Below are 22,064 nucleotides of genomic sequence, written 5' to 3'. Positions count from 1 at the left end.
GTCCACACTGCAGAGGCTTGCCCCTGGATAAGGGTAATGTTCCCTTACCCAAAGAAGACTTCTGCAACTGCCCCCCTCCCCAAGGATTCAACGGTAGCCTTTTCAGTGCTGCTGCATTGGCAGGGAGAAGAATAGGACTGGGCTCTTAATCTACTGGGTAAACTGGGGTACAATGTCTTTCTTTGAAGTGCAGGGATGTGCTGTGTGGTGGTGGCAGGTCAAGCTGAACCGCCCCATTGTAGTCTGTGGAAAAGCACTGCAACTGCCTCCACCTGCTTGCACCTGAGGAAGCTCTTCTTACACCCACTTACTTGGGAAAAAGGAGCACCTCCTCAGGTGTAAATGGGTGGTGGCGTCTGCAGTGGTTTTCCACAGATTAAAACAGGATGGTTTTGCCTCACCTACTACTCCCATACCGCATGTCCCTGTTGAAGTGAGTTCGGACTGCAGAGTTTCAGATCCCCCCAAAAAGGAAAAACATAGCCAAAAAGGTGCCCCTTGGTGGGCAGGGAAAGTAGCTCCTCCATAGATAAGGGTAGCTATCTAAGCAAGAAGATCTCCAAGTGGGTGAAACCTAATCAACTTTCCCCATTTGCTTTGCCCACAATAGAAAGGAAGCAAGTGAATGGGTATTCAGTTAGATAAGTTGACCAAAAAGAAATTGGTATGCAGTAACGGTCTATATGAGTAGCTTCACTTGGAGCCTTTGTCTGTTCTGTCAATAAGTCATGTGTTTAAGTGGCCCCAAAGGATTCATTGACACAATTGATTTCAGGGTCAACTGTTCCTGCTTTTAAGAAGTCCCTTGGTACAAATTTACATGATAGCTCAGCATGAATACTGAAAAGCCATTAGGTGCCTGCTTCTGATAAATGTGAACTGCAAGCCTTTAGTAGGAAAAGAATATCTGAATATAATACTAAAATGCTGAGGTGGATGCACATTGAAAATATTTCTAGAGCCTTCACAGACAGCTTAAGTGCAACCTTCTTCACCTGTGAGGTATGGCATTAAGGAGTGGTTGTAGTGGATTTCTGGCCAGTTGTGGTTTTAGTAGTAAAGCAGGGGTGCACATTAGTGCTCTAAAAGATGAGGAGTACGCATAATTTGTAGAGAAAGAAACCATAATACAGGGAAGTATTTGAAATGTTCTCATGGCCTTGTGTGTTTTATCTGTGCTTTTTCCCCCCCTAACCATGAACAGCTTAAAAACTGTTTTTGAAATTCTCCAGATTTCAAATGTTTACTTTGGGGCATGTTAAAGGGTGCTGCTGAGATACAAACCCAAAGCCCTATAGATGTAGGGGAGTATTCATTAACTGTGTTTCCACCACAGCTGCATCTTAACTTTTGATTGTCTGCATTACATACTTTCAGCCTGAGCTATAATGATAATCATTTGAACTTACCTTGTATCAAGTAAGGGTCTGTTCACACAACCATCTCAACCTGTGGCAGCCTCAGAAACCTTCTTGCTACATCAGCTCACACCAAATAATTCATGTCCTGGTTGCCATGACATGATGAATTGAAGTCTGAATCTGCTCTGTGCATTCCAGTATACCAATTCAGGATGTCGGCATTCATATGCATATGGATTTAAGAATTAAAAAATAAGAATTAAAGGGATTCTTAGCCTGCCCTTCCTGTAAAAGCACATTTAAGGTTAAAAATGTGTTAAAAATCAACATAAAATATAATATAGTACATACACTAAAAACTTAGATTAAAAGCAAAAGCATTTAAAACCAATCCACAATCCAACTGCTGAACATAACATTCATCGAAATGTCTTGCAGAATAAAAACATGTTTAGTGACACTTAAAAGCTAGCAGAAGGGCACCATCCCTGAAAAAGTTAAAGCTACCTGTGCTTTTAAAATGTAATTGGATAATTGGTCCCCAGTTGCAGTAAGACCCAGATATGGTGACAAGAACTCTTACATAATCTGAAGATTCAAAAGAGATGCTTAACTAAGTTTTTCATCAGGCAACAGTTGAGCATCAGATGAAATTCATCTGTCATAACATAGTTTCTGGGCTTTCCCTGACATTGACCATAAAGTCTAATCTTTATCCTATAGATAGAAGTAAAATGCATGAAACTGTTTTCAGAGACTAAAGGAAAAATGAGCTCATATTATTGTGGTTATTTTTGTGCTTTTATTGTAGCCGACACTTCCCTCCCTTGTTAACTCAGACAGTAAGAAAGGTGATGGGTCACAAGCTGTGCAGCCAGGCTGTCTCTGCTGTTTAGGAGACAGAAACCAGGCTATCAGTTACTCACATGGTCCAGCTTCAGCCTTCAACATTATTTTCACTCAGTGATGACCACTGCAAATTTTTTGCATGTAAACTAGATCATCCCTGGCCTGTAGGCAATGACTACAGTTTATTTAATTAAAAGGTTTAGGGCCCAATCCTATGGGCTGTGGTGCTGGCACTCCACCAGTGCCACTGACCTAGGCTGCTGCAAAGGTGCCGGAAGGAACTTTTGTGCCAGCACTGTGCCTCAGCACCCAAAGACAGACATTGGGAGCTCCTGGCAGTGACAACGGCCAACAGTGAGGTTGGCTGGCGGCCTGCCGCAGGGCTTTTCAAGGTAGGGGGAGGACAGGAAGAGGGCAGAATTGGGTGGGTGAGGGCGGGGCAAGGGAGAGGGGAGGAGCGGATTGGGGCAGAGATGGCAGCAGGTTCTGCCACCATATCCCAACTCCCATCCCAGGTCAGGAAGCCGAACACGGGTCTCCTCAGTTTTCTGCTCCCACTCAGTAACAGGCGCAGATCCAAGGAGACCTATTGAGGCCGCCTGGCTGTTACATGGTGCTGCTTCCCTGGCCCTATAGGATACAGCGGTTTGGTTTGCTGCTGTAGCTGTGGGTGCTAGGGTAGAATTGGGCTATTATACCCCACTACCCCACCCTTCTATGCCTACATCAGGGTGCCCAGGATGAATGTGCCATATTTTTGTGCTAGAATAGTATGCAAGCATTGCTCACCTCTAAACAATATTTGAATATGCAACTCTTATACCCCCCTCCCAAGCTTCCCCTTCATTTAAAAATCTCAGAGCAGTTCAGGTGGGAATAAGAAAATGGTTTCCTGTTCCAAAAGGATCCACAATCTGAAAAGAAACACAAGGGAGACACCTACAACGCCCTCTGGAAAGAACACTATGCAGCAGTTATAAGTTCCCTGCTAAATATAAGCCATCTCTTTAAAAGCCACCTCTTTGCCCAGTTGGTAGGGGTAGGCATCATACCTATTGCCATACCTTTTGTTGTCTTTTAATTTCATCCAGCTGTGTGCAGAGCCTGGTTTGTTTTTAGTATTTCATGGGAAGCATTTAGGCTGTTTGCATGGGAAAATGCCCCATTAAAGCTCAGTGGACTCTGAGTAGATGTGTATTGGATTGCATTGTTAGTTCATTAGAGTAGTTATATACAATCATAAGGAGTAATACCAGTACTGACATATGCAGTTAGATGATAACTATGGTCATGATACTTTAAGGGCCATATTCCTCCTGTAAAGAATGAATTAGTCCAACTGAAAACACCTTTTTGAATCATACTACTACTAGAGGTAGTATGTCATAAATAAGGCAATGCATGTTGATTTGCATATATGCTTGGTTGACAAATGTTAATACTATTTGTTTGCTATGAGCTTCTGATTTTTTGTATTTCTCACAACCACTTTTCAGGGGATCCTGTTCTGCAAAAGAATACTTGAAAGAGAAATTTGTGTCCCAGTCCAAAAACAAATGCATGCTTAGAAGGGGGCGGGGGGTGACTTTACTGCTGCACTAGCACAATGTCACTGTCTAAAGTAGCATTCTGCTGAAGTTATACAGGAATTGAAGTCAGATATGCTGGCAGATGCATTGAGGGTTTTATGTTCTTCCTGTAAAAAAAACTTGCAAAATATTGGGAGGTGTGAGAAGAGTTGAAAAAGAGGGAAATTTTGGCACCAGAGAATACCCCAGGCCCATTCTTTCACACTGTGCTGGCATTTTTTCTTCACTGCCAAGCGCAAACCTGCCTGTGTTTGTGCTATAGAAACTTGTACAGCATTGTCAAATAATATTGCTTGTCTTTTGTTACCCATTTTAGAAACCTGAGTAACAACAAGATAAAAGAGATCCGCGAAGGCACTTTTGATGGGGCAGCAGGGGTGCAGGAACTGATGCTGACAGGGAATCAGCTGGAATCCGTGCATGGACGAATGTTTAGAGGCCTTACAGGGCTCAAGACACTGTAAGTCTAAAACCTGCTTGCCTTTCCTAGATCACAGCAGTGGGGGGGGGGAGCCCCATTGCTTTGTGCATCTAGCGGTTGTTTGATCACGCTCAATCAGTCCTGCTGGTTTTGCTATCAGGCTGTTTGGGACAAAAACAACACTTGGTGTATGCATAGATCTCTAAGTCACTGATCTCTTTGTTCATTTGATCTTCTATGATTTTTGCTTGTTCAATATTTCTGTCTATACCGAATATCTGTTTACTCAAACCCTGTGTTCCTCTTCCTACAGAACTGAGTCTTGGATCAAGCATATGGTTTTCTAGCTTGAAAAGTTAACATTCAGCACAATCCTTTTCATGTCTGCTCAAAAGTAAATCTTATTCAGTTCAATGAGACTTACTTCTATATAATTGCGTGTAGGATTGCAGCCTTAGGTTGCAATCCTGTACACCAGGGTGCCCAAACCCCGGCCCTGGGGCCACATGTGGCCCTCGAGGCTTCTCAATATGGCCCTCAGGGAGCCCCCAGTCTCCAATGAGCCTCTGGCCCTCTGGAGATTTGTTGGAGCCCACAATGGCCCGACGCAGCTGCTCTCAGCGTGAGGGCGACTGTTTGACCTCGCGCGTGAGCTGTGGGATGAGGGCTCCCTCCACTGCTTGCTGTTTCATGTCTGTGATGCAGCAGAGGCAGAAAAGGAAAGGCCAGTCTTGTTTTGCGCACGGCCTTTTATATTCATATAAGTTCATCTTTAATATATTAATTTATGTAAACTTATGCAAATTTATTCAAATTTTAAATGTAAATTAATTCTTTTTTTCCCCGGCCCCCGACACAGTGTCAGAGAGCTGATGTGGCCCTCCAGCCAAAAACTTTGGACACCCCTGCTGTACACAGTTACCTGGGAGTAAGCACCATTGTATCATACAGTGGTACTAACGTCTAAGCAAAATATATAGGACTGTGCTGTCAGGCATTTGTTAAAGCCTGCACATAATAAGAAGTGAGGCATTTCCTCATGTTTTCTTTTGTGCCATAAATGAGCTGTGGTGTTACTCATTTTTTTGAACTGTGGATACAAATGTCTTCCCTCAAGCTAAGGGTTCTTTTGCAAGGAAATCACATTTTCCCAGCAGTCCAAACTGCTTGCAAATTCTTTTGCACTGGAAAGTGAAGTTTTTTCCTTAACTAGTCTGTCCACTGCTGCTGTACATCTTGTGTGGAATGAGGTTGTGGACATGTGAGTGGAAAGGTAGGATTGGGTGGGCTTGGTGGAAGGGAACCTGAACAAGGAAAGAATGGTGGAAATGTAATAGATGCTTTGTATTTGAGGCAAGCATTGTGCCCCAGAGTTTTAATTTCCAAACCAGGGAATATGAGTTTTGTGGATATCTCTGTGCATTGGCTAATCCCTAGTTAGCACATTGCGTTTTGATTACTTCTCCAAACATTATCTTCCTTGTGTCTCCTTTCTCCCTCCCCCTTTCAGTAAAGATATTCTAATGCTAGGTTTTAATCTTTTCAGGATGCTCAGGAGCAACATGATCAGTTGTGTAAACAATGACACGTTCACAGGATTGAGCTCAGTAAGATTGCTCTCTCTGTATGACAATCGGATAACAACAATCACACCAGGAGCCTTCAATACACTTGTTTCTTTATCTACAATGTAAGTAATTTTTTTTTTTTTTGCCACAGTAAATGATGAACTTGGTTTCAATAGTTGTTTTAATTTAATTACATTAAAGCAAGGAAGTGGGGTAAAATATTGGGGTTTTTTATACCGTTCTTCCTCCAAGGAACTCAAAGTGGTGTACATAGTTTCTTCTTTCCTTTTATCCTCACAACAACCCTGTGAGGTAGGTGAGGCTGAGAGATAGTGACTGGCCCAAGGTCATGTAGGAAGCTTCGTGGTGAGCAGAGATTTGAAACTGGCTTTTCCAGGTCTAAGTCCAACACTAGGATCACTACACCATCCTGTCAGTTTTACAGAATCATCATTGTTGTTGTCTTCATCATCATCATCATCATCATCATCATCATCATCATCATCATCAACTATATAGTGCTTGAGAGTGTACCAAACACTTCACTTTCATTAGCACAATAAAACTGTGAAATAAGTTATTACAGGATTTCTCAAACTGTGGGTCTGTTGGTGGGTCATGAAGCTGACAAGATGATTGCTGAGAAGGAAGTGCATGGAGCCCTATGGAAAGTAAAACTGAGCCACATCGTGCATTCACTTGTGATTAGGTGAACATACCTTGGTCCATTGCAGAGGGCAGGCCAAAAGGAATCTCATGCCACCAGAATGGTCCCAATCCAAGGAACGCAGCCCCCCCCAAAAAACACTCGAGGAGGAAGTCCCTCCCTCTAAGCTGATGAATGTACTGAGCCCTATGGAAAGTGAAACGAAGCCACACATTCAAGTTTACTCATGAGTAAGCAACCGTACCTCAGCTTGTGTTGAAGGCCAGGCAAAGGGGAATGCAAGATCACCCATAATGGTCCCTATCTGATGGAAGTGGAGCTCAACAAATGCTCCAGAAGGCAGCTTCCTCCCCCCACCTAGCCACTGAAAATGATAAAAACAGAGGTGTTGCTTTTGCTCCTCAGAATGGCCGCAAGGGAGAGGAGCTGCTTACATGATGAGTTTCTGAGCCATGCAACACTTACAGCCCCCCCCCCAGCTCTGCTACTGTGTGTGAGGTTGCCCATGGAAAATAGTTAGAAACTTTAATTTGTACAAACTGCAGCAGTCAGGTTGTTAACCATGACTGCTCAGTATGATCACATAATCCTGATTCTTTATGAATTGCATTGGTTATTTTAAATGTGTTATCAATTCAAAGTGTTCATTGTGACCCTTAAAGGTCAAAACGGTTTAGTACCTGGCTATCTCAAGGACATCTTCAACCATATGTGCCTTCCTTTATGGGCCAATTGTCCTTGTCTTCCAGGTTGCGATGAGCCTCCACCAGGTATAGGGTCTTTTCAATGGTGGCACCATCCATTAGAATGTCCTAACTGCTGAGGAATCTGGTCTCACCATCCTACCAATACAACAAGGGTCTTCACCTGTATCAATGCTCTGTCCCTTTTCTTTCTGCAGAGAAACCACATACTGTGAAAGATGTTCTTACTGGTGCTGAATTAATTGAGTCGGTGTATATGTGCTGGTGTGGCAAGATCTTTGCATCTAATTTAGGTGCTGCAAAGAGGAAGCATTGTCATATAAGACTGAACTTTGTTGTGCCCAAAAGAAATTGAGGGATCTGAGATTTTATTGCATTTTTACCATTCCATACAGACTGTATAACTGTTCTTCTACACACCATTTTAATTTTTTGAGTCAGATCCTTAAGACCTCCCATTGGTCTACCTACCCAAAAAACTTAGTAACACTTTTCTGGTTTCCTGCTCTTTCTTGTACTAAGACCCTACATTCTTTTTGTATGGCTCATCACTCCTAAGAATGATCACATTTCTTTCCAAGTTTTTAACTTGGATTTCTCCTTCATAGTGCTTTAATGATTACTGGTTTCGTTTGGGCTTTATGCAGGCTTTTGTGCCATCATCATTAACAACTTCTGAATGACTGCAGCTCTGACAATAGTGTTTGCAGTGAAAGAAGAACAAATGTTTGCTTCACGCATGTGCTTGATCCTCCCTCCTCCCAGTTGTGAGGTTTCAGTAGAATAAAAACTAATAATTCAGCTTTGCAATACTGTTGTTATTTTTTTCCATGCTGAGCTTGTATACACAGTTATATGTGTGCATAATAAGAGGCCACAAAGCACACTTTAAATTGCATACTGGCCATTACTTGATATCTGGATCATAAATGAATCCCTCCCCCACATTCATGGAGTTTTGCCAAAGATAGCATTGAGCACTGCTTTTGCTCAGTTGTAGTCTAGCTTGAATTTCAGTTACTAACTTGTTGGTCTTTTTCTTATCTAAATTGTGATAAAATGAAATATTAATAAACCACTTTTCAGAATACTTCATTGCCCTACTTCTGTGTGACTGACAGGCAAATCCTATACATGTCTACTTAGAAGCAGGTTCCACTGAATTCAGCGGGACCTAACTCCCAAGTAAGAGTATATAGGATTGCAGCCTGACTCTCATTGTGGAGGAAAATCTGATTACCCAATTATATACCACTTCAGTGGTCAAATGTCACCATTTGTACATGAGAAACTCTTTTTTTTAAAATAGATATAGTCAAAACTTGCATTAAGAATGCTTCAGTTTAATGTCCCCTTCCAGATTGTAAATCCTTTATTATCAGAAACAATTTGCACAGCAACACTTCTTCACTATCTGATATTTTCAATATGCACATTCTCATGAGTCCAGCAAAAGGCCAGGGCCTAGGAGAGGGGGTAAAGGGGGTAATTTGTACCTGGGCCCAGGGTCAGAAAGGGGCCCAGGAGCCAAAGGAGGGACCCAGAAAGTTCCTGGGACTTGGCATATTCCTATCTCACCTGAACTCACTACCAGTGCATAATGCTGGGGCACAAGCACATGCATGCAGTGTTAAGTACTGCTGCAAGCCATACACATCAGGACCAGGAAAGCATCAATGACCCTCCTTAACACAGTGTCAAATCTGGGAGAAAACTGGCCTGCTAAAGTAGCTCTTTGGCTTGTGGATCCCATAATAATGAAGGAGTGTATAGAAGCTCAGGGACCCAGCTATAGGGCTACAGCTGCTGCAGAAGTTCATTTTGATCCATTCTAGTGTGAGCCTAAATACGATGATGCTAATTTTCTGCAATCAATTTTCTGTATTTCAAAAATTTTAAAGAGATTTAGGAGTGTGTTTGGTTTTCCATATTATTTTATCTAGCTGCCAATGCCGCATGGTCCGGTAGACCTGGGCTCTGCATCAAGAAGCCTAGTAGACCTGAGCTCCAAAGACTACTGTGGCTGTCAGTACCCTCCCCTGTTTTGCCCCCATTGACCCTCTTCCCCTTTGGGAAGGGGCCCAGAAGAAACTTTGTACTCCCTGCTAAAATTCCTCTCATAGGCCCTGCAAAAGGCACATCATAATCTTGCTATAGAAACAGTTGTAGCTTTGCCAAGACATAAGTATATTTTGTCTCCCTTTCTCTAATAAACTATGATGCCTTGAAGAAAAACGGAAGCATGACAACAGTTGCAATAGTTTTATCCACATTTATACACTTATTTTTCTAAAGGCTTGAACAAACATGTTGTTTATCAAGAATCACTTGCATTATTGGTTTACATTACTCATTTCACTGCCATCATGAAAGTTGTACATATATTCAGCTCAGTTTCCAGCTCACATGAAGCTGCAGTATTTTAATTGATTGAATATCCACTGGAGCCAAAGGAACTTAATTGTCTGAAACAATTCGGTTTAAGCTGACTATGAAGCAGAGTTTGAAGTCTGTTTCGTGTACTGCAAAGTAGCAGGCCCTGTATCCCATGTGTAGCAAGCAGGACTTGTAAACCTGCTTGAGAACTTCGAAGTGCAAAGATAATGCAAAAATATTAAATAGATTTTTAAACTGGCTCTGTAACTTGTAAGTCCCAGGATTACACAGACTCTGGCAGCCCAATCTGTGGGCTGCAGGTGCTGTAAGGTATAGCAGCATCGAAATGGCTGCCACTGTATCCTGCAGGGCCAGAGCAGCTGCCAGAGTCCCCTCTGGGTAAGGGAACAGCAGTTCCCTTACCCTGGGTAGAACATGGCTGGTGCCAGTGGGTCTCATCAGACCTGTACTTGTTGGGCACAGAACCAGAGGCCTGTGTTGGGCGGCTCAGCTCAGGAGGAAGCATAAGATGGCCTCTGCTGCCATCCCCGCCACGCTTGTAGGCCCAATCCTCCCTCCAATCTGTCCTCTTCTGCCTAGTTTTTCCCCCTCCCTGCCTTCTACAACCTTCCCCCACCCTGAAATGCCTCCCCACCCCACCGGCACTCCTCCTGGTCATCTTCCTGGTGCTGATCTCAGATTAAGAGCCCAATCCGAATGGGCATACAATACAACTAGTGCTGGCTTCTCTGCATGCGCTGGCTGTCTCCTGCCAGCAGGAAAGTGCCTTGCAGCACTTTCACGACACCCACCGCTGGTGGTAGGGCTGGAGCCCCAGCTGTACGTGTTCAGATTGTGCTCTTAATCTGAGATCCTTAATGTATGAAAATCACTGTCTTCTTAAACTTATGGACAGAGTTTTTAGCAGAGTTTTGAAAGCCAGATATGACTTTTTTCTTCTTTTTTTTATGTTGGCTTTGTGGCTTTACAGTCTGACAATCACATTGTCCTTTGTTGGATTCATTTGAACAAATCTTCACATAACCATTAGATTCTCAGGATCTTCGTATGGCTGTGTGCTGATCCCTTTCTTCCCACCATCGGCAATAAAAATGTCACTGAAGTTTTATGCTTTAATGTATTGCATACTGCTGGGCTTGAACTCTGGCAGTGGAGTTACACCTGTGAGGTTTTTTTTTTTAATGTCTGTGATTTGCTGCTCTTAACCTTACTTGATGGCACATTTCCGTTGTGCTTTTGATATATGATGTGCACCAATATTACTTTAAAAACAAAAGAATTCTGAGGTAGTGAGACTGGATTTGGAAGGCTTTTGCTTGCCATCAGTCAATTCATTTCTTGCCATGTTTTGTTAGCTTGAATTTCTGTTAGTTTGTAACAGCTGGGCTGAAACGATATGGGAGTTATTACTTAATGCATGTAGTAAATGTGTTCTGCTTCTTGTGATATCAGGACCAAAGTGTATTTTTATCCAGTGTTGTGAGTTGCTTTGGTGGTCCCTTGTTGAGGCTAATAGGTAGTGTATAAATATTTTAAATAAAGAAAAAGCAGCATGGGGAGATCCAATAATAGAATCTCCAACAGATTCATTGTTTTACTTTAAAAAGAGCCACAAGAGGTGATTTGGACTGGGACTGTGGCAGTCAGATAGTCATTTAAGGGCTTTCTCACACCCTGTATTATTTTCCCAGTTTCATTCCCCCTCACCAGCTCCTGTGTACTCCACGACAATAACATGCAAGTACCATATGGGTAGTTGTATGTTTTCCTCATACAGCAAATAGATCCTTTGGGAATCCAATACATTGGGAAATGATGCAGGGGAACAAGATAACCCCTTTTTTCTGAGCAGTGCTGTTCTGAATACCCATCCTCCCCCCCTCCACTGTTCCAGTTATTGTTAATTTTTTTTTGTAAGGGAGATTCTATTTACAGATCTCCTGTGTCACTGAGAGACACAGGGCTTGGCCCTCATCCTGAAACAAGGAAGTAGCACTATGCTGAAGCATCTTCCGGGTTGGCAGACCACATTCCTCGTAGTCTGTCTCCAGTTAGAAAAATGTAGCAGAGAGAAAACAAAACCTCTCAAATCCAGTTTGGATTTCTTCATTGAAAAGAAGATTTAACTATTGGACATGCAGTCTCCTTTGTGAGATACCCACAATAGAGACTAGTAGTTAGTTGTCTGACAATTTGGTTTTGGGGGGAAAAACCCATCCCTTTATTTCTGTAATAACTGGCAGTGTGTTTTACTTCATTTTCTTTCCAGTAATTTGCTTTCTAATCCATTTAACTGCAACTGCCACTTGGCATGGCTGGGAAAGTGGCTGAGGAAGAGGAGAATTGTCAGTGGAAATCCTCGGTGCCAGAAACCATTTTTCTTGAAGGAGATTCCAATTCAGGATGTGGCTACCCAGGACTTCACATGTGATGGTAAGGACAGTTTCTGGAAAATGGTCTAATGACGTTCCTGGTAGAATTTGCTGTAGAGTCAATACTACTAGTTTTAGCTAAATAGTCTGGAGAGAGTGAGCTGCCAAAAGAGAAGTGTTACTTGCCCGGTGTTTTCAGAAATGTGTTTTCTTTAGTAATGCTCGCTTAAAACTCTTCCATCCTGTGTAGCTTAGTTCTTCAAACAAATAAGCATATTGTATTCTCATTCTTCTCCCATAAAACAATGTCTTGATGGGACTTCCTTGCATCCGATGTGATATATTTTCTAAGCTAGTGGGGCTGTGAAGGGCCCAGCTTCCTCTGCTGTGGAGAGTCTTTTATTATTCTCCATATCCAGGCGACAAAGATGAGTGTTAAAAAAAAAAACAGAACAGTATGTTTGCATCACAGGACTTAGGGGCTTCTAATTTTCATCAGGGGAAAAAATACTAAAATTCAAAGTATTTCATAACATCTAGAGCAGGTCTGTGATGATTTGGGGGGAAAATTTCTGTTGCTTGGTGAAGCTCTTTAGGACCTTCCAGGTGAGGGATTGGAATCAGCATTTCCAATTCCTAAGAGCAAGTATGCAATAGTCTGATCTGAAATGGCCATATGTCATGTGAAATAACATGTGAAACTACTTGAGCGATAGCAAGTTTGGCAAAACTTTTAATGCATGTCTATGATGAACAGTAATCAAATAGCTTGTAAAATTAAAGAAAAAAACTTTAAAAAATCTATGGTATATAGAACTCACTCACTAATACTCAGAGTGTGACTAATGCACAATTAATATAAGCCTTACAATAATGCTAGATCTGAACTAACATACAGAACAAGAACTTGGAAAGTATTCCCCTTGCAAAAAATTGTATTTCTGCTTTTGCAGATAAACATTCTGAATGGTCAGTGTTCCTAATTAACACGCTGAAATATCTGCAGAAATAATAGAGATGGTCTTCCAGCTACAGTGGCAATGCTTGCGTATACAGTATAAGCCAGTGGTTATCAAACTGGTGGGTCGAAACCCACCATTCATGTAAAGGTTCCCCCATCCCTTTAAGGGGCGGGGGAAGGGGAGAGGCAGGGAAGTGATCCCCAGGATCGTGCCAGTATGGGGGGGCGAGGGGGTGCTTGTGACTTACTTTATGAAGACAGGGCTGCAGCAGGCTGCAGGAGGTGCAGGGAGCCCTGCACAGCCCTCTGCAGTGCTCCCCGAGGCCTGGAAGCATATAAGCATATAAGGAATACATTGAGAAGGATAAGAGGGGGGAATAGCAATCATTACACTAGCTCAGGGATGTCCAAAGTTTTTCGCAGGAGGGCCACATCACCTCTCTGACACTGTGTTGGGGGCCGGGGGAAAAAATTTATTTACATTTAAAATTTGAATAAATTTACATAAATGAATATATTAAAGATGAACTCATATGAATGAATGAAGGTCTTGAAATAGCTCAAGGCCTATGAAAGGCCGTGCACAAAGCAAGGCTGGTCTTTCCTTTGCTGCCACTACTGCATCTCAGACGTGAAACAGTAAGCAGAGGAGGAAACCCTCATCCTACAGCTCACGCGAGAGGTCAAACAGTCACCCTCACGCTGAGAGCAATTGCATCGGGCCAGTGCGGGCTCCAACAAATCCCCAGAGGGCCAGAGGCTCATTGGAGACTGGGGGCTCCCTGAGGGCCGCATTGAGAGGCCTTGAGGGCCTCAAGTGGCCCCAGGGCCGGGGTGTGGGCACCCCTGCATTAGCTGATTCCCCATCCTAGCACCTGGAAAGTACTAGTTTGGTACAAATGAACAAAAATGGAAGCACCCACAGACCTATACAGGTATGTCTCCGTCACCTCCCCTGCTTTCTCACACATAAGAGGAAGGGTGAAGCTCCTGCTTTTGTTTTTGCTTCAGAATGAACCAAAGCTGTGTTACTATAAACACAGGGAACTGTGGCTTGTTTTAGTTCTGGTTTGATAAAAGAAACCAGCATCAGACTGAAAAGCAGAATTCTGTTTCTGTCACCATGTTGTTGTTTTTTCCAAGCAACTTTCCTAATGGAAATTAACATTTACTCAGCCATAATCAATCTATTCCTTGTATTTGAGCTGAAACATCCACTCTAACTTGAGGATTTTATCTAATGTTCTGGTAGTGGCACAAGGGCAAAAGAAAATACCTGTTCAAATTATTGTTTTTGTTCTTGTTTTTGTTGTTTTTTGGCATACTAATTGCTGTTTATCCCTGTTATTGGAATAATCAGCAAATAGCAGACTGTTACAATGTTCAGTAGAGCCTAATTCAATTGTGAAACATCTGAAGTTTTTTTATTGGTTTTAGAGCATACAAAAACTTTCTAGACATGTGCTTCTTACCTCAGGTTACATAAGAACATAAGAACAGCCCCACTGGATCAGGCCATAGGCCCATCTAGCCCAGCTTCCTGTATCTCACAGCGGCCCACCAAATGCCCCAGGGAGCACACCAGATAACAAGAGACCTCATCCTGGTGCCCTCCCCTGCATCTGGCATTCTGACATAACCCATTTCTAAAATCAGGAGGTTGCACATACACATCATGGCTTGTACCCCATAATGGATTGTTCCTCCAGAAACTTGTCCAATCCCCTTTTAAAGGCGTCTAGGGTAGACGCCAGCACCACATCCTGTGGCAAGGAGTTCCACAGACCGGCCACACGCTGAGTAAAGAAATATTTTCTTTTGTCTGTCCTAACCCGCCCAACACTCAATTTTAGTGGATGTCCCCTGGTTCTGGTATTATGTGAGAGTGTAAAGAGCATCTCCCTATCCACTCTGTCCATTCCCTGCATAATTTTGTATGTCTCAATCATGTCCCCCCTCAGGCGTCTCTTTTCTAGGCTGAAGAGGCCCAAACGCCGTAGCCTTTCCTCAGAAGGAAGGTGCCCCAGCCCCGTAATCATCTTAGTCGCTCTCTTTTGCACCTTTTCCATTTCCACTATGTCTTTTTTGAGATGCGGTGACCAGAACTGGACACAATACTCCAGGTTACTTTTTTCTTAACGTTTTGTGAGGTTGCATATTCATTGTAGGAGAAATCCATGCTTTAATGGCCCTCATTTCAAAGATTTAGCTTTGTAACAGTAACCCTCTTACCCTCCAGTTGTGAGGTTTAATCTGTTTTATAAGATCTGTTTTATACAACTCAACAGTCATGATGAAAATATTAGATATTTTTATGCAAGCACACATGGATCTCCAGCACTTATGGATGCATAACTTATCTTGTTCTTTTATTCTCATTATGCTTGTTAAAAACAAAGAGGTCTTGTGATTAGAAAAATTAAGGAATGTGCTGTATTAATATTGAACGTCTGCTCTTTAACCAATATTCATCATGCCAGGAAACACACGATATGTTTAAGCTTTTCTTTTTTTCACAAAAATAATAAACAGGATGGCTAGCTGTTCAGGGCATGATTCACGCATGCATATTTGTACTAGATTATTTCAGTACCAAGTAATAATTGCAACATCAAATGTGTGTGTGGGCCACAACTTCCATACTTTTTCACGTATTCTTAAACACCATGCATTTCAGGGAAGTCAGGGCTCAGTCATTTAGCTGTCAATCATGAAGGGTACAAAGGCTATTCGCACATTATGTGATATGCATGTACAGATGACTGTACATGTACAGTTGTGTGCTGCTTCAAAACAGGGATGTGGACAAGCATCCCAGTCGTCAAGTGGAGCTTGACATAATGCAAAGCCTCTGGAGGCAAGGGGCTCTTTCCCTTCATCTCTGGAGGCTTTTCTGAACCTCCAAGAGGCTCACAATGCCAGAATCACACAGAGATCCGACTTCTGGTTTCCCAGAGGAAACCAGAAATCGTACCTCTTGCGCGATCGGAGCATTCTGAGCCTCACAGAGGGAGCACACAGAGGGAGCACACATGCTGCCTCTAGGAGGCTCAGAAAAGAGGCAAGGGGAGCAAAGCCTTCAGAGGCTAGGGGTGTGTGTGTCCAGGTCCAACCACATGACCAGCAGCGGCCATCACATATGTGGGCTGTCACTGGCCAGAAGGTCATTAAGTGATGCATGCCTGTATACATATTTTCCTGTAGTTGATTTTTTATAAAAGTTCAATACAATGTCTGCTGTTCTCAAAAATGTAAGACACAGATCACAAGTGCCAGTGTATGCATGTTAAACATAACACTGTGAATAACTGTATGCACATACAGATCAACAAATATGTAAGCTGTACAAAGTGCATGTGCATTGAACATAACAAGTAAATAGGATATAATATTCAAGTACAGATATATTGTGCTGTATATGCATTTGTGAACCAGTCAGATAGACTCATAGCCATAGAAGGAATCTCCAGAGGCAGTAACCTTAACTTTCAAGATCATGTACACAAAAATATTCCAGACCAATATCTGTCCAGCCCTGGAAATCTTAAAAAAGAGATTCCATGGGTTCTAAGCAAAGCTGCTCTTAATGTTTTCACTGTAGATGAACAGAAATCTACAATTCTGTTATTATATATATTGCCCCCTGGCTATCCTCTCCTCCACGGCCACGTTAATTTAATTCAGTTTGTAGTGCTTATATTTGGCCATGTGCTGTTGTTATAAGTATGGGAATAGTGCAAAAGACAGGGTGAGTTTGCATTTAATATATGGTGTTGAGGTGCCACCTAAAGAATTGATACGATTCTGTAATCCAGTAACCGTAGTTGTGGATTATTTGAAGGTGTAACTATTTTATATGAGGTGAGTTGCTGTATTAGAATTGAACTTTCTCAGGCTCACCCCATTATTATTTAAACTTATTTTATGCCTTCTCTCTCCCTCTCCCTCTCCCCCCACCCCCCACAGGCAATGTTGAAAGCAGCTGTCATTTCTCGCCCCGTTGCCCAGACCAGTGTACCTGTGTGGATTCAGTGGTTCGTTGCAGCAACAAAGGGCTGCGGTTCCTGCCTAAGGGTGTCCCCAAAGATGTGACTGAACTGTAAGCCATATTTATTATAATAATAATAATAATAATAATAATAATAATAATAATAATAATAATAATAATAATAATAATAATAATAATACAGGTATTTATATACAGCCTTTCTTGGTCTTTATTCAAGACTTTATTCAAGGCAGTTTACATAGGCAGGCTATTTAAATCCCCATAGGGATTTTTACAATTGAAAGAAGGTTCTATCTTTCAAGAACCACAACATTCAGATGTTTCTTTCTGATCTGGTTTCACATTCTGGTCTCCATCCTCCCACGCTCAGAGCAGATGGAATAACTCGGCTCAGCTTGTCAGCTGCTTCAAGGTCGCACGGTGCCGGTGGCCTCGAACTGGCAACCTTGTGGATGTTATCTTCAGGCAAATGGAGGCTCTACCCTCTAGACCAGACCTCCTGCCCATTAATAAATAAAGCCTATTTTAAAGAGCTTTATTTCCATGTAATAATTTAGCAATATCACTTAAATTGCTTAGAACAAGTAGGTGCAGCACACTTTAGTAGAACTGAACAATTGATTCTCTTAGGCCCAAATACCAACCCACTTTCCAGCACTGGCATAGCTGTGCCTTTGGGATGTGTGCTGCATCTTGCAGTTGGGGGGCACTCACTCTAAGTAAGGGAATGTTTGTTTCCTTACTTAGGAGCTGCATTGCCCTTATGTTGGTGCTGGAAAGTGGGTTAGTGTTGCACCCTTACCTGCTGTTGGGTAAAGCAAGGCCAATTTTGCATATGGATTAAAAGTACATTGGAACAGTCCTGCTAGATCAAATCAAAGGCCCATCTAGTCCTGTCTCCCACAGTCGCCAACCCAATACGTTTGGGAAACTGAGATGTGGGAGATGAGGGTATATTCTTACCTTGGAAGCGCTATCCTGCAACTGGTGCTCTGAGGCACGGTGTCTCTGAATCTGGAGGTAGCATATAGCCATCATCACTGGTAGCCAGTGATCAGGGCTGGCCCATCCATGAGACCAACTAGAGCTGTCACATCAGGTAGTAGATTGATGGGAGGCACTCTTCTTTCTCCACCCTCTTGCCTCCACTGCTTTTCCTTCCACTTCCTGGATTGGAAATGGAATTGCGGGACAGAGAGGCAAAGGAAATGCAGAGGACAGTGCTGTGCTAAGACATTGGAGAGTGGGAAGAGCAGAGGTTGGTAATGACATTGGGTGAGGAGGTGCGCCATTTGGCAGGCCGCCTCAGGTGTCAGCAAGTCTTGGGCCAGCCCTGCCAATTTGTCTTCCGTGCTCTTCATTCCGAGTTCTCTAGATAATAGTTTTCCACTGTGATGGGTACATCCTCTTTTATATGCCTCACTAGAATGGGAAGGTGCCTAGAATGGGGTTGTTTTAACAGCCAAACAGCCTTTTACCTCTTTTTGCTCATTCTAACTATGTGAGTCAAATTAAATCAGTCAATATTGAATGTTCTGTAGTGCTTTATCCTCAGGATGTAGCATGTTCACAATGGATCACTTGACTGAGCTATTGAAAACGTATTCCCACCACAATTATCTGTGGGCTAATTATCCCTGCTCGTTGACATTTTTTAAAAGAAAAGCAAAACAGAGAAAACCAACATTGGATTCTTTTCTCTGAAACTCACAAAAACATGCTAAAAATAACACAGATAATTGGATTAAATTGTAAAGGAGATTTGCATGAGGTGAGGACAGCATCTCATTTGCTGTGAGTTTAGAGTGTGCGGTTTTCCTTTGGAAAAAATACTGTAATAGAAGGGAAACTGCATGACATAAGAAGTTGGCGGTGGGGTATGTCATTCTTCACTTTCAGTGTCTCCATGCAAATGTGGCTTGGATTCAAATTGCCTGTTGAATATGAGGCAGACATCATTGGTTTTATGGCATGTAAGTTCAGTTGGTGGCCACTAATTATATCCTTATCACAGAAATGGTGAGTGTACTTAATGCTTCTTCTGCCTATAAACTCTATTAGGTTCTGTCTTTGATAGTCTGATGGGAAACAGAAGCTGTAATAACACTCTTTATTTGCCAAGGCTAGAGTGAGGCACAGCAAATGATATAGCAATGACTAGCAAAATGGGAATATGGCAAGAAAACTCCTTTCTCCATTGAAACCTAAGAACAATTTCCTGGCCAAGAGATTCAGACTTGATGTGCTTTTGGGAAGCACCATAGTGTGGGAGGCAGAAGGAGGTGACAGGCAAGAGGATGTCCTTGGGATGTATAATCTACATACCTTCACTGTACTTAAGCCATTTCTGCCCAACATTGCAAATATGCAACAGAGATGAAATGTGTACACCTGTGGACTGGGCAGAAATGGGTTAAACAGAGCCCCAGGTCATTGTCCAGGGAGGAGGACAATGTCCTCTTTTGCCCCCTTCTCATTGCTTAGTTTGTTTCCTCTACCCATGCTTTCTTCATCTTTGATCTCCAACCTTTTGCTTACAGCGGCCTCCACTGATTTTGCCAAATGTGTTGCCAATAAAGTAATAGACTAAAGACTTCAGAATGTATTCGAACCTTGTGAGCATCCATACTATCTATGATTCTGTCAGCTATAAAGATGCCTGAGAGCCCAATCCTATCCAACTTTCTAGCACTGATCCAGCTGTGCCAACGGGTTGCTCGCTGCATTCTGTGGTGGTGGGAGGCAGTCACAGAGGCCCCTTCAAGGTAAAGGAATATTTGTTCCCTTACCTCTGGGTTGCATTGTGGCTTCATAAGTGCTGAAAATTCGGATGGATTTGGGCACCAAGTTACCCCTTTTGGGGGCTCCTTAGTTCTCTGTTTGTTGAAGGGTGATTTGTTTTTATATGGCAAGGAACTTTTGTAGGTATACATAAGGTTATCATCCCTCCAGTATTGGCCTTGGAGTCTCCAGGAATCGGCATCAATTTCTAATTGACTACTGAAAATAGTAGAATTTCCAACATTGTACCATGTTGGGAGAAAAATCTCCAGGAACAGCCTCAATCTGAGTTGGCCTTTGACCCTTCCTTCCTTGAGAGGAAGATTGGGGCTTTCCTCCTTATCCTTCAGTTCTGATGCTTGGAAGATGACTGCTGCCAGCTCTGTTGCCTTTCAGTCCTCACCACTTCTTGCAAGGTGATGAGATGGGGAGGATACTAGCAATAGCTTTCTGGTTGCTTTCCCAGCATCCTCCCTGCTTGGCCACTTTAGAAGAAGCAGTTGCAGTGGAGGAGGACATCAACAGCAAGGTGTGATGTGATACATTGGGGGGGGGAACATGGGGAGGAAGAGTTTTTTTCCCTTCATACTGAAAGTTGTGCACAAAATTAATGAATGTAAACTCTTCCTCAGTGTTTTTTATTCATTAGTTCATGTATCTCAAAAGTGTAAACAAAATTTACTTCTGCATTACAACCCCTTACTGCTGTTTCAGCCCAACAGTGTTTCAATTGGGAGGAATTCAGCTTTTAGTTTTTCTGAGTCTTTGGCTGTGATGTTTTGAGTCTCTCATAATTGCTGTTCAAGAGCTGTATTTAACATTGCTGTTCAATATATGCCAGTTATACCCTATACCCCTGAAGACATGTAGTTCTGCTGCTGGGTAATTGTCCTCATCTACTTTTATCGATTATTAAAAGACCAGTTTGTCAGAAGTGGTTGGCTTTTTGAGTGGCCTGATTCCTAGAAATTCCTAGAATAGTACCCCATATGTTTTTCATAGTACAGGTTGAGTTTCATTATTTGCGTGGGTTCAGTTCCCAGAACGGGATGTCAAAATCACACTATAGCAAATCAATTTAAAAAGCAAAGTCCCTTTGCTCAGGTGATTTAAAAACAGCCTTGCTGACCTTGTGATGTTAAGTCAGAGTCATTAAGATGACAATCCAACAATCAGTCTCTCTCTAGGTGCTTAGGAAGGATTATCTTTCTTTCAGGTGTTCAGGGAGAAGGGAGAGGGTCTTGGAGAGAGAATGATTGATGGATTTTCAGCTGTTTGCCCTCTCTCTAACTATTGTAAAGAACTGTTTTCTTTTAATTTAAAGGGCCTTCTCATCATGTTGAGATAAAAATCTCTACAACAGTAAGAAAAGCATTTTAAAGGGGTGCATTTTTCCCCTTCTCCAGGGATCAGCACATTCCTTCTCATTTGCAGTGGCCATTGCAGTGACTCAGTGTTGAGTCAAATCCATGTATAAAAAATCCGTGTATAACAAGGCTGGACCTGTATAGAAGCAGCTTAATCTGTGTTTGGACTTTTGAAACTTGCTTTGTCAGATGCACATACTCAAGAATTCACTGATTATTTCTTTTGTATTTATTTACAGCATTAATATACTGCCTTTCTGCCTTGGCAGAGGCACTCAGGGTGATTTTACACTATTAAACCAAACATGTTACAAAAGATTATATACACGTTATAAAAAGACACCCATTGAGGGAGAAAAGGTGAGATATAAATGTGTCAAATGAATGATAATATTTTTTAAATGATGTTGTCTCAGACCCTTGAAGTTTCTCTGGAGCTGGTGACAGGAGCTCCATGACCTGGGCTTCTCCTTTCTTGCCTTTCTTCAGGCAAGATCTTTCAGAAACCCCTAGGAGGGTGGGGGAGGGGCTCCCCAGCAGTCCTCTCGTTCATAAGTTATCACTACTTGTAGGAGGAGAAAAAGAGAGATTCTTCTGACTCATGTTTCTCCTCAAGGTCCCAGTAACCAGTTGCAGGGGAGCAATGGCAGGAAATTACAGGTGGAGCCTATTTATTCACGGTGAGTTCCATTCCAAGAGTCCAGTCCTATGCGTTTCTACTCAGAAGTAAGCCCCATTGTAGTCAAAGGAGCTTACTCCCAGGAAAGTGTGGAGAGGATTGTAGCCTAAATCTCATGCTTTGCTTGCTGGGAAGACTTGCTTGCTGGACTGTTTTGTTTCCATAGGCTGGAGAGCCTGCACCATCTGGGGCGGGGTGGGGGGGGAATTGGGCAAACACTCCCTGGGTTTTTTAAAGCAATCCCCTCTGTGGCTACCACACCTGCCCGAGTGAGTGAGTGAGCTCCACCTTGCTGCACATGCTCTGGCTACAGAGGTTTTCCACCCCCCCCTCTTCCCC

General features: G+C 42.5%; 1 protein-coding gene across 1 annotated transcript in view; it reads left to right on the top strand.

Annotated features, from left to right (window-relative positions):
• SLIT3 (slit guidance ligand 3) overlaps positions 1 to 22,064 on the top strand; it is a 534,848-nt gene that overhangs the window by 384,356 nt on the left and 128,428 nt on the right. The window contains exons 17-20 of the mRNA XM_066612910.1: positions 4,116 to 4,259; positions 5,767 to 5,910; positions 11,826 to 11,989; positions 16,856 to 16,988. Coding sequence (XP_066469007.1) covers positions 4,116 to 4,259; positions 5,767 to 5,910; positions 11,826 to 11,989; positions 16,856 to 16,988 — 585 coding nt within the window. The remainder of the gene's footprint in view (positions 1 to 4,115; positions 4,260 to 5,766; positions 5,911 to 11,825; positions 11,990 to 16,855; positions 16,989 to 22,064) is intronic.

The sequence above is a fragment of the Tiliqua scincoides genome, chromosome 2 (genome assembly GCF_035046505.1).
Source record: "Tiliqua scincoides isolate rTilSci1 chromosome 2, rTilSci1.hap2, whole genome shotgun sequence".
Taxonomy (NCBI): Eukaryota; Metazoa; Chordata; class Lepidosauria; order Squamata; family Scincidae; genus Tiliqua; species Tiliqua scincoides.
Note: the sequence above shows the minus strand (reverse complement) of the source record. Positions and strands in the feature narration are given on the sequence as shown.